This window comes from Acomys minous, assembly GCF_964271855.1.
Source record: "Acomys minous genome assembly, chromosome: 4".
NCBI classification, from domain to species: Eukaryota; Metazoa; Chordata; class Mammalia; order Rodentia; family Muridae; genus Acomys; species Acomys minous.
Window position 1 is genome coordinate 133,731,023 of NC_140486.1, and position 12,280 is coordinate 133,743,302.

A 12,280-nucleotide genomic window follows, 5' to 3' on the forward strand; every position below is an offset into this window, starting at 1 on the left:
GTAAGCATAATAAATAAATCTTATTAAAAATAAGTGTGTGTGTGTGTGTGTCAGCGACTGAACTCAGGTCGTCATGCTTGGTTGCAGGTGTTTGAACTCGCTGAGCCATCACCACACTGGCTTTGCAAGATCATGACATTTCGAACCAAGAACCAGACCAGAGAATTACATAAACTTAAGTTAATGAATCTGTGCTGGGTTCACAACTTTGTGCGGCCACACGCTGGACTTGTCTGGCTTCCCAGTGCTGTCCTCCGAAGAGCCCGTCCCACGGCCGTGCCCCCACCCCACCCTGCCTCACTCCCGCTGGAAGTCCTAGTACACGTGTGCGGCCACGCCCCGCGCGCCGACCGCCTCTCCCTCTCTCACCTCAGCGCCTTAAATCATTCGGTCCCGGGACCTAGGCCTCCCATGGCGTGGTTCTCCGGTGCCTGAGAAATGGCTCGCGGCAGGATCTCTCGGCTCTCAGTCCACGACGTGCGCTTTCCCACATCGCTAGGTGGCCACGGCTCCGACGCCATGGTAAGCGGGCCACAGGGTTTGCCCGTGCGAGGCGAACCGCCCCGGAGGAGCAGGTGTAGCCAGCATTTGCCACTCTCTGGGGGATGGGGAATTCCCTCTGTCTTCTGTCTCTGTCTGTCCCTCTCTCTGTGCCCCTGCCTTCCCTCTCCCCCCTTTGTCTCCCTCTCTTTTTCTTCTCCATAGTTTTACAACTCGGGTTTTCCTGGTAAGGGTACAATGCAGAGGACCAAAAGGGTTCGGTTGATTCTTCATCAGAAAGCGCTGGCTGTTTCCTTATTGGGTACATAATGGGGTTTACGGTGACAGAGACCAGGAACTCCCTGGTTGGGAATGTGGGGTGGTGATCCTGCCTCTGCCACAAAGCACTGAGAAGACTCAGGCCTCTCTGCCACCCTTTGCTCATCAATGGAATGAAAGTGTCACAGTCAAAACCAAGTGTCTAGTGACTGTGGGTCACTTGGGAGGGCACTCATGCGAAGTCACTGTACATACAAAAATGAATAGGAAAAATTAACGAGTTCTACTTGTGATAGTCTTTTTTGTTTTGTTTTTGTTTTTCGAGACAAGGTTTCTCTGTGTAGCCCTGGCTGTCCTGGACTCACTTTGTAGACCAGGCTGGCCTCGGACTCACAGTGATCCTCCTGCTTCTGCACCTGAATGTTGGAATTAAAGGCGTGCATCACTACACCTGGCAAACTGTGATAGTCTTAAGATAGGAAATAAAGGAAGGGTATAGATTTGGGCCGCCATCTCAGTGCTGAAGGACTTCTTACTAGCTGAGACTGTTAGAGGTTTCTGCCCACCTTACTCATTAGGCTGATGCCATAACCTAAATAGATGCTGGTGTCCATCTTTGTTTGGTCTTCAGCTCTGAGTGTCTTCCGGGCCCTGCTGATCCCCCAGAGAGATACCACACTAGAATTCCAAGAGTTGGATCTATGCAGAGTGAGAGTATGAAAGCATGCCCAGGATCAAGAAGAAACAGTGTTAGGGACGTGGTTACCTGTCGCCAAGGAAGAGAAATGTGATCCGGGAGTCATGTCCAGAAACTCTCATTTACAGGACTTGAAATGTTTGATTAAAAACAGGCTTCTGGAAACTAAATGAATATTTTATATGCAGAAGAATGTTATCTATTCTGAGCCTTTAAAAGAAATCTGTATCCTTTTATATAAGACTATGGTAAATGACTTTAAAATCTGCTGGGTGTGGTGGCGCACGCCTTTAATCCCAGCATTCAGGTGGCAGAGGCAGGCAGATCTCTGTGAATTCAAGGCCAGCCTGGTCTACAAAGAAAGTTCCAGGATAGCCAGGCCTATTAAACAGAGAAACCTTGTCTTGAAAAAAAATGAGAGAAAAAATCTAATCACAGTCCTTTGTGGACTTACAAGTAAATGTTCATAGTCTTAGCGACTTGTAAAATCTAAACCCCTCACTGAATGTGACTGTGAGGTTTAGCAGCTGAGCATAAATTATATAATCTCTTCAAGCCTAGATTTTTTCATCTGTAAAATAGATCCAGCAGTATTTACTTTGTGCACGTAGGTACCTGAAAAGGTTCTTATACAAAGAAGGCTTCCCGCAGGAGTTAACTTTAATTATCCCTTGTGAATAAAGAAACTGAAGCAGAAAGGACATGTAAACATGACTTGGAATGTACAAAATGTTAAGACAACATGGTTCATATAGGGACAGTTAAGAAACGGAATATACTTCTCAGTCTCAGTTGGGGTGAGGAGAGACTATCTGACATCTGTATTGGAAGCTCATACATACCTAACGTTTGGATGTAATATGAAGATGCTCAAGGGCCTTCCTACTAGAACGTGCTACTTTGCAGTTCTTGACGTTACTGGCTTTGTTTGTCTTGGGATACTCCAGTGACTTTCCAGCACCCAGCAGCAAGGAACTGCTCTTGAAAAAGACCTATCTTCAGTGTCTGTAAAAGCAAAGATTCCAGATACAATTTGCTTTGCTAGAAACATGGAATACTCAAGCCTACGTATATTTACTAGTTGTTTGCGTGCGTCAGAGCTCACCAAATAGACAGTGTGCTCCACAGCTGTGAGCTCATAGCTGCTACATGACCACCTGTTAGCAATACTTTTGCTCATCGTGAGCTCCCTGGTTCTTTTTCTGGCCCTTGTTCTCAAACCTCTGCAGTTAAAGATGTTCACGGAGTCACTTCCAGCCCTCAGTAGATGGAAGACAAAATACTGTTGGTCTCTTTTCTGTCTTCAAACTGATCCTCTCGTACTTCTCTGCCTGTCCTGCTCCAAAGCTAATATGGACCTGTGTCTGCATTTCTCCCCGCCTAAACTCCGGAGGCTCTCTTTCTATCCCCTCACTCCCAGCCTTTCCATCTTCAAGTTTCTCATTCATTTTTTAGAAATATGATTTAATTTTAGACTTATGTATTTTATGTAATAAGTGTTTACCTGTCTGTATTTATGTGAACCTTGGGCATGCCTGGTACCCATGGAGGTCAGAAGAGGGCATTGGATTCCCTGGAAATAAGAGTTTAAATGGTTGTGAGCCACCAAGTGGGTGCTCACAGTTGAACCCAAGTCCTCTGGAAGAGCAGTCAGTGCTCTTAACCTCTGAGCCATCTCTCCAGCCTCTTCAACTGTCTCCTTTTCCAATGGTTATCCCCTATTTAGGAGAGTCTGAACTTGATAAAATCTGTGTTTGGCTCCCTTTGGTCACTGTCATGCTTCTGGCCTGTTTCTGTGTTCTGTATCTACTTACTTCCTCTCTAATCTGAAACCCACTGTTATTTCTGCTTCCGTGCCCTTGTCCCCTCTGCCACTTCTCAGGCTATCTTCAGTTTCGTCTGAGTCGGTTTCCGTGCCGATCCCTCCCTGACTCTTCCTTATTCCTGTGCTGTCCCCTTCTTGAAGGCTTTCCCATCTTGTTCCATCCTCCATGTTTTCAGTGTCTAAGCCTTTCTTTATGCCAAAGTCTTTGTGATTCCATTTCTGGGTCTGCATTCTCACCTCCGGTCTAGCTGCTGTCTAGACATTTTCTGCTTAACTTTTTTTTTTTCCTTCATGCTCAACACTTCTAAATCAGAAACCGTCACCTTCTATCTCCCACTTCCGAATCCCTATATATACACTTCCTCCTGATCCTCTGTGATCTTGCTTTTAGTCACAAAGACTCAGAAGCTTCAGGTTATATTTGTCTCATCTTGTCCTTTTGGTCCTCTCCTAAGGCTTTAATGGGGGATTTCTTTCTCTTATTACTTGAAAAAGAAATACAAGCCTGTAATCCAGAAATTGCCAAGGAAAGTTGAATTCTTGGAATTTCTCTTTTAGCATCATCTTTTTAATTTTCACTCCAAGAACCTAATGATTTTTCTAAACCAGGGGACTGTCTTGGTTACTGTTGTTCTATTGCTTAGAGAGACACCATGTTCAAGGTGGCTTATAAAGAAAGCATTTAATTGGGAGCGTGCTGACAGCTTCAGAGGGTTAGTCCATGACCATCATGGCAAGGAGCGTGGAGGCAGGCGGGCACTGGAACAGCAACAGAGAGTTCACATCTGATCCAAAAGTTGCAAATGCGGGCTTTTGAAACCTAAAACTTACCCACAGTGACCCAGTGACACACCTCCCCTGGTAACACCTCACCCAATCCTGAACAAGTTGACCGGTCATGTGGGAGCCATTCTTACTCAAACTGCCATAGTACAATGACTATAAACCAGCCATTCCTGTAACTAGCCCCGTTATTGTCCTCACCACCACTGTTACAGTCTTATTCTGTTTTATGTTGCTTTAACAAGATCCTCAATGCTGTGTAATTTATGAAGAAAAAAAAACACAGATTTATGTAGTTTACAGGTATGGCGGTCAAAGAACGTGGTGCCAGCCTCTGCTGAACCTCAGTGAGGACCTGGTGTAGAACTGTATCGTGACAGAGAAGGAGGAGAAGGAAGCAGACATGTCTGCAAAGAGCACGAGTATGTGAGCGAGCCAGCCAGTTTTCTGATGACCCATTCTCATGCAACTAATCCAGACTGTTTTGCTTCATTTTTCATGTCGTCCTTCACCGTATATCTGAGGATTACCTTAAATTCTTGGCCTCCTGCCTTCCTTTTTTTTTTTTTTTTTTCCAGTTTTCAAGACGGTTTCTCTGTGTAGCCTTTGGCGATCCTGGACTTGCTCCTGAGTGTTGGGATTAAAGACGTGCACTGCCACGCCCAGCTCACCTCCTGCCTTTCAAATGCTGAGATTTTACGCATTCACCACCATACTCAGCCCCTAATGCAGTCTTAAAAGATCTAATGTAGTCTTTCTGTTCACTGGGGCACAAATAACTAATTGTCCTTTAATAGTCAAACAGCCCAGCATGGAGACTTCATGGGTGTAGCTTCCCTGACAGTTCCAGGAGATGCAATACCACTGCGGACACCCTGCTCCTCTGCCTCCTGTAGTATCTCTACCCGCTTCTGAGATAGTCCCTGAGCCTTAAATGGAGGAGTTGTATTGTGGATGGATCAGTTGGGCATCACACCATCACTTGTTTTCTGCATTTTGATTGGTTATGGTTTTCTGTAATGGTCTCTGTGTTGCAAAGAGAAGTTTCTTTGGGCAGGTCGTAGACCAAATAGATTGTATTTCTGTATTTAGAAGAGACAATGCGCAACAGTTTTTAAAAAGAGACCAGAGGCTGTAAATTTGAGAGTAAACAAGTGAGGCTGAAGGGTGGAAAGGGAACAGAGACAAGGATGTGATCATATTTTAATTTTAAAAAATGTAAAATAAAAACTTATAAAAGGTCCACACACCTCTAAACACCTCTCACTAGGGATCAAGCTTCACCATGAGTTCTAGACAAACTATATTCAGACCATAACATTTATCTTGCCCGTGACATCCTTCCTTCTCCACTGCTAGAAAGCTCAGTCCTCCACAAACTGTCTTAGCGTCCAACCTCTTACAACCTGACCCACCTGTGAGTACATGCATCTGCCTGTCTTTCACAGTCTGTATCTTGTCCAAGGACTTACTATGTTCTCTCTGATAGTATTAGAGTTTTGGCAACTATTGCCTGAGTGTAACTCCCTCAAGAGGAGATATCTGTGTCCCCCTCAGCAACCTACGGTCTCTGACACACAGGCTACACTTAGCATCACATCACCCTGTACTGGACTTTAATGTCAACTCAGACCTCCCGTCTGTTGTTCCCACCTCCTACCCCATCTCCCACCTCTGTACTGAATATATGAGAGCTTGCAGTCTGCCTCCGTAAGTTACTCACACTGTGACCTTGGACATCTCTAAAACAAGAATAATATCACCCACTTCATAATATCACTCTGAAGATCAAATGATTAATGTAAAGCTTTTAGAATTTGCTTGGCCCAATAATTGTTACACAGCATAAAAATGATGACAGTAATAAATTATCTTAGAGCCTTATGTAAAACTCACATTCAGGGCTGGAGACATGGCTCAGAGGTTAAGAGCACTGACTGCTCTTCCTGAGGTCCTGAGTTCAATTCCCAGCAACCACATGACGGCTCACAACCATCTACATTGTGATCCGATACCCTCTTCTGGCATGCAGGTGTACATGCAGGCAGAACACTGTATATGTAATTTTTAAAAACACTCTCCCTCAATCCCTGTTGTTACCTACATTCCTTATCAATGTCTTTAGCCCTTCTGCCTGGCATTGTCAGTGTCCATAGCTGGCATGTTTATACCACCTCTTCACCTGATTCACTTCCAAATCAATGCTACTGGGGACCTTTTACTTCTCTGTTAAAAACAAAACTAACAAACAAAAGCCTCTGGCATTTGCATTGCTTTCTCTGCCCTTTGCACATCCCTGTGGTCCTTGCCCCTTCCGGAAAATTCCCCCAAGATCTAGTTCTTCCTCAGTCTTGAACTAAGAACTGTGATAGTTATAATTGACCACACATATTATTACCTAAACATCTTCTCATCTGGCCCTAGGTTTTGCCCCCCATATTGTCTTCAGTGGTGTACCCATATGTAAGTTACCCACACTCTAATGGATAGCTACATACTCATGCCCAGGCATGGATGGTTCTAGCTAAACTCAATGGTTCACAAAACAAGAAATGATAGTGAACTCTGTCTCAAAAAAAAAAAGAAAAGAAAAGAAAAAGAAAAAGAAAAAAGAAAGAAAAGAAAAGAAAAAAAAGAAAGGAAGGAAGGAAGGAAAAGAAAAGGAAATTATAATGTGAAAGGGACTTTATGGGGATAGTAGGAAGATAGGGGGCAGTGTGAGTGACTAGAGTGTACTATATACATGCATGAAAATTATCAAAGGATAAATTAATAAAACATTGTTCAGTAGTAGAAAATTAATGTAACATAGGACAACATGAATTACAGAACTCTGCTGGACAAGGTTGAAGTCTGACAGTAGCCATCTGCGCTGGATCTATGATGCGCACCCCCTTTCTCAGCAGGGTTCTCACGCCACCTGATCTGGTAACCCTAGCTCTTGTAAAAGCATCACCTAGTCCTCAGAGAAGATTACAGCCCAACCCTTTCCTGATAAGAAACCTGTTCATCAAAACCCCCCATGCTATACTAAAGAGATCCAAGCCTTAAGCAAATGCCCTTAATTGTACCTAGAACTTCTTCCCCCACCCCTAGGATAGGTGAGTACTGTGTTTTCCTTCTTGTGATAGGACCCCATGTGACTGCATGTAAATGAGGTACTGTGTCACTGTATGTAGATTAAGTATCCTGGCATCCCTAGCCCCAGTGAGTCAGACACATTCATCCACAAACCCCTCCCCACTGCCCAAGGTTTATAAATAAAGTCTGGCTGGTGTACCCTCTCTCGGACTGGACACTCCTCCACCATGAATGTCTGAGACTCCATTTATTCTGGGGAAGAACTGCCGTTGGATGCCTGGTGTTCCGGCAGCGATGCCAGAACTGCCTTGGCATCCACTGGAGCCTGCTCCATCGCTGCCATTAGCTGGGCTGACTACTGGTGAAGTGCCTGCTCTGGCCTGTGTCTCACCAGAAGGAACTGCTGGTCAGTTTCTGACATCCAACTGCTTCCTCTGCTGTGCTTAACTTGCATCTGAAGAAAGAGCTGTGACACTTTTGGTTTCATCATGGGCTTGCAGAGCTCCTGAGTCTCCATGTTTTCTGATACCAGCAATCTCATTCTAAAAGAGCTAAACTGTAACACCCTGTAGAAACCACCTCCAACCCCTGCTGAGACCCTGAAACTGACCTAGCCCTGGGGCCTCAGGCCTCACCCTAAGCACTTTAAGCCACCCCTGAGATAAATAAATAAATAAATAAATAAATAAATAAATAAATAAATAAACAAGCCCTTGAGATGTCTGCTCTGTTCTCTTTCGGGAGCAAGCAGAGCCTGGAATGACCTACAGGACATGGGACCCAGGCCACCCACCAGATGCTGAACTACAATAAATTAATGAGCTAATTTGTCTTAAAGTTTTATTTATTTTCTCCCAATAGTTTCTGAATATGAACTGTTGCATTGTCAGTCTACATAATCTGCTACAATGGAGAGCTATCCAATTTTATATATGACTTTTCTAAAAATTTTGATTTATTATATTTGAAATTACTCTCTAAAATCTTTTAGAGAGATGTCATCCAAAACTCCTGGGTTTAAAAATAAGCTCAAAACCAAATTTTGCATTTGCAACTGGTTTAAGAATGTAATCATAGCCGGGTGTAATATACGCATGTGTAATCATACAGGCACACAACTATAATCCTAGCACTCAGGCAAGCAGAGGCAGGTGGATCTCTGTGAGTTCCAGACGAGCCTGGTCTACAAAGCAAGTCCAGGACAACCAAGACTACACAGACCCTTGGAGGGGTGGGAAGAATGTAACCCTCTGTAGTCAAGGATGGTGCTTAGTAGAATAGTGTGTGCTCAGCATCACAATCATGGGTTCCATCTCTATTCCCGTGAAACTGTATACATCGCATTTCTGCACTACTATGAATGCTTAGGAGTACTTTTCAGTTTATTCAAATCTCTTCTATGCTCTCTGGGCTACATCAAATGTTCCAACAGATTGTAACTCTGCATATTCTTCATAGCATTCCTCCTCCTCCCCTCCCCCCTCTCCTTTGAGACAAGTTTCTCTGTGTAGCTTTGGCTGTACTGGAGTCACTTTGTCGACCAGGCTGGCCTCAAACACAACGATCCATCTGCCTCTGCCTCCCGAGTGCTGGGATTAAAGGTGTGCACTAGCCCATTCCCCGCTATGCTTCTAATTTTTTTCCTCAGACAGAATTTCTCTATGTAGCCTTGGCTGTCTTGGAACTTGTTCTGTAGACCAGGCTGGCCTTGAACTTACAGAGATCCACCTGCCTCTGCTTCCTGAGTACTGAGATTAAAGGTGTGTGCTACTATTGCCTGGTGGCATTTCTATTCTTACATTTGTTGGGGGTTTCTCATGTTTGCATTTTTGGGACTCCTTTTCCTACAGCATACAGACCCTGATTACTCAGCTGCCTATGTAGTCATAGAGACCGATGCAGAAGATGGACTCAAGGGCTATGGCATTACCTTCACTCTGGGGAAGGGCACTGAAGTTGGTGAGTCTGAGTACCCTGTTGAGTTTCCAGATGCTTTGTTTTCATGTAGATTCCATTTGCTTTATCTTTCTCTGTATTCATGCTGCTCAAATGGAGTAAAAACAATGGTTTGCAGTTTATTGCTTTGTTGGTCTTTCCTGATAGACTCATCTCTAGATCACTAGAAAATTGAATCTGTATCCGTTCCCCTATGTCAAAGCCTAACTACCAGAGTATTACCCACTGCTTTTTAACCTGAGACTATTGTAGAGCTTTGAGGACCAAATGCTGGCAAGTGACCGAGGGAGAGGAAGGAGCAGATGTGTCATATGTAGAAAGCTTATTGTATGTATTATTAGTCTACTCAGTTCACAGTATTTCATACCAAGTTGCTTTCCAAAGAAATTCTCTGATGGTTCATCATGACCCATATATAAGCCTCTCTCTTGTTTTTCTAAAGTGCAAGTAGTGTAATGTAAACTTTCCAAAAGCTGGATGAGAGCTCATTGAAGTCCCTCATAGTTTAGAGATACAAAACTAAGCCTAGAGTGGTACTAAACAAAAGTGAAACTTGATGTCCCAAAGTACTTTCTACCTAGAACACTGGTTGGTTGGTTGGTTGGTTGGTTGGTTGGTTGACTGTGTGTATACACATGTATGTACAGGTAGCTTGCATCTCTGTGTGGAATTCAGAGATCAACTTCAGGTGTTGTTTTTCAGATGTCATCCACCTTGGTTTTTGAGACTGAAACCAGAAATCCACCTGTTTTCACTTCTCAGCACTGGGATTACAAGGGCTTATCACACACACACAGCTTTTCACGTGGGTTTTAGGGCATGAACTGAGGTCTTCATTCTTGTAAGATGAGTACATTACCAACTGAGCTATCTCTCTTGTTGCTCTCTAGAACCCTGAATGCAGCCTTTGTCTACATGCACAACATGTACACATAATGCAGCACTCAAGAAGCACAAGAAGGTCACTTCCACAAGATTAGTTTCAACAGATATTTTCAAACAAGTAGGAAAAAAACAAAGCACTTACATGTATGTGCAAATAACTATGGAAAATTGGTCCAAACTCTCAGTGGATACCACTAAGTTTGCTCCATTGCAGTTTCTCGCAGACCACCCAGCAGGTCACACATTAGTCATCTTTCAAGTCAGTCTGTCCTGCACTTAACTGAAGAGCTGATATGTATTACATATTCTACAAGTTATTGGAAAGGCAATTTTAAAAAGGAAAAGAAGGGCTGGAGAGATGGCTCAGAGGTTAAGAGCACTGACTGCTATTCCTGAGTTTAATTCCCAGAAACCACATGGTGGCTAACAGCCATCTATAATGTGATCCAATGCCCTCTTCTGGCCTGCAGGTGTACATGCAGGCAGAGCACTGTATACATGCTAATAAATAAATAAATCTTTAAAAAGGAAAAGAAAGCCAGGCATGGTGGGGCATGCCTTTAATCCCAGCACTTAAAGAGGCAGAGGTAGGTGGATTGCTGTGTTTGAGGCCAACCTGGTCTAAAATAAATAAAATAAAAAAGGAAAAGAAACAGATGGTGAGATGGCTCAGTGGATAAAGGTGCTTGCTGCCAACTCTGACAACTTGAGTTCAATTTCCATGAACTGACAGAGGGAAAGAATCCACTGCAGCAGGGTGTCCCCCTGAGTCCCACCAACATTCTGTGGCATGCCTGATGGCTCAAGAGTTAAAACCACCTGTTCTGGCAAAGGACCTGGGTTTGGTTCTGAGTACCAACAAGGCAGTTTACAACTATCTTTAAATCCAATTCCAGGGAATCTGGGGTCACCTACTGGTCTCCACAGATACCAGGCATGTGTGTGGTACACTTGCATACATGTAGGGAAATGCTCAAAACAAACAAAATACACACACACACACACACACACATACACACACACACACACACACGTGGAAAAAGTGAATAAGAAAACATATAAGAAGAATGCATGAACTTCTTCAGAACTTCTTCAAGTAACACAATGACTCCTTTTAAATCACCAAAAATAAATAATTGATGGTGATGCTAACCCAAATTATGTTTAGTCTTCAAACTGTTTATGAAAGTGTAGTGTAAGTCATGGGTAAGAAGTTTAATGATATTATGGTGCTTTCATGTACCTAGCATTTTATGAAAATATGCTACTTGCAAACAATTTCAGCTTTAGTAGTGTATGACGTTGTGAATCAAGTATCTTTACTTGCTAGCATTTAAAAGTCAGGTTTTTTTTTTTTTGGTGGGGGGGGTTGAGACAGGGTTTCTCTGTAATAGCCTTGGTTGTCCTGGAACTCTCTTTGTAGACCAGGCTGGCCTCAAACTCACAACGATCCACCTATCTTTGCCTCCCTAAAGGCATGAGCCACCACGCCCAGCTTTGAAAAATCAATTTTTTGGTTTTTGGTTTTTTCCTTTTTCCGAGACAGGGTTTCTCTGTGTTAGCCTTGGCTGGCCTCAAATTCACAGCGATCTGCCTGCCTCTGCCTCCTGAGTGCTGGGATTAAAGGTGTGCGCCACCACCGCCCAGCTGAAAAATCATTTTTAAAGCTCTGTAACTCAGAGTGTTCTTATCTTTTCAGAACAATTAATTAGCAAGGCCATCGTTGAATCTCATTAACCAACACATTACCTAGTGAAGAGGAAAATAATTTTGGAATAGTATTTAAACTTAGAAGTCTATGTTTTGTTTATTAAGATATGTTTGTTCTGCTCAGTATGTGAACTCCAAGCTGTTGTAGTTGTGTTTACTTCTTAGTTATAGTAGACACAGACACATTTTGGAAGAATTTTATGGGGTTTTTGTATTTTAATTATTTTCATAAAATGTCCATATCCATTTGCTTGTATTTTATTGTCTTAATTTCCTGACTACATATTGAAACACGAGTAAGAATGAAATCCTATTTTGATAGTTGTCTGTGCTGTGAAAGCCCTAACCCACCACGTGCTTCACAAGAATCTCAGGGACATTGTTGGTGACTTCAGAGGCTTCTACAGACAGCTCACAAGTGATGGACAGCTCCGATGGGTAAGGGATGCAGACTGTGTCTGTCTGTCTGTGTTCATGTGTGTCTCTGTGTGTGCATCCATGTAGGCCAGAAGAGGGTGTCAGATATCCTGGAGCTGTGATGTTTATGAGTTTATGGGTCACCTGATGTGGGTACTGGGCATCTG

The 12,280-nt window shown here is 43.3% G+C and overlaps 1 protein-coding gene across 2 annotated transcripts in view; it reads left to right on the forward strand.

Moving 5' to 3' along the window:
• The first annotated feature begins 239 nt into the window (after positions 1-239).
• The window catches only part of ENOSF1 (enolase superfamily member 1), a 35,798-nt gene continuing 23,757 nt past the window's right edge, over positions 240-12,280 (forward strand). Inside the window, exons 1-3 of one of the 2 annotated variants that reach the window (XM_084779710.1) lie at positions 240-522; positions 8,996-9,104; positions 12,019-12,134. In XM_084779710.1, coding sequence (XP_084635836.1) covers positions 439-522; positions 8,996-9,104; positions 12,019-12,134 — 309 coding nt within the window. In that variant the 5' untranslated portion in view covers positions 240-438. The remainder of the gene's footprint in view (positions 523-8,995; positions 9,105-12,018; positions 12,135-12,280) is intronic. The other variant, XM_084779709.1, reaches the window with a different exon arrangement.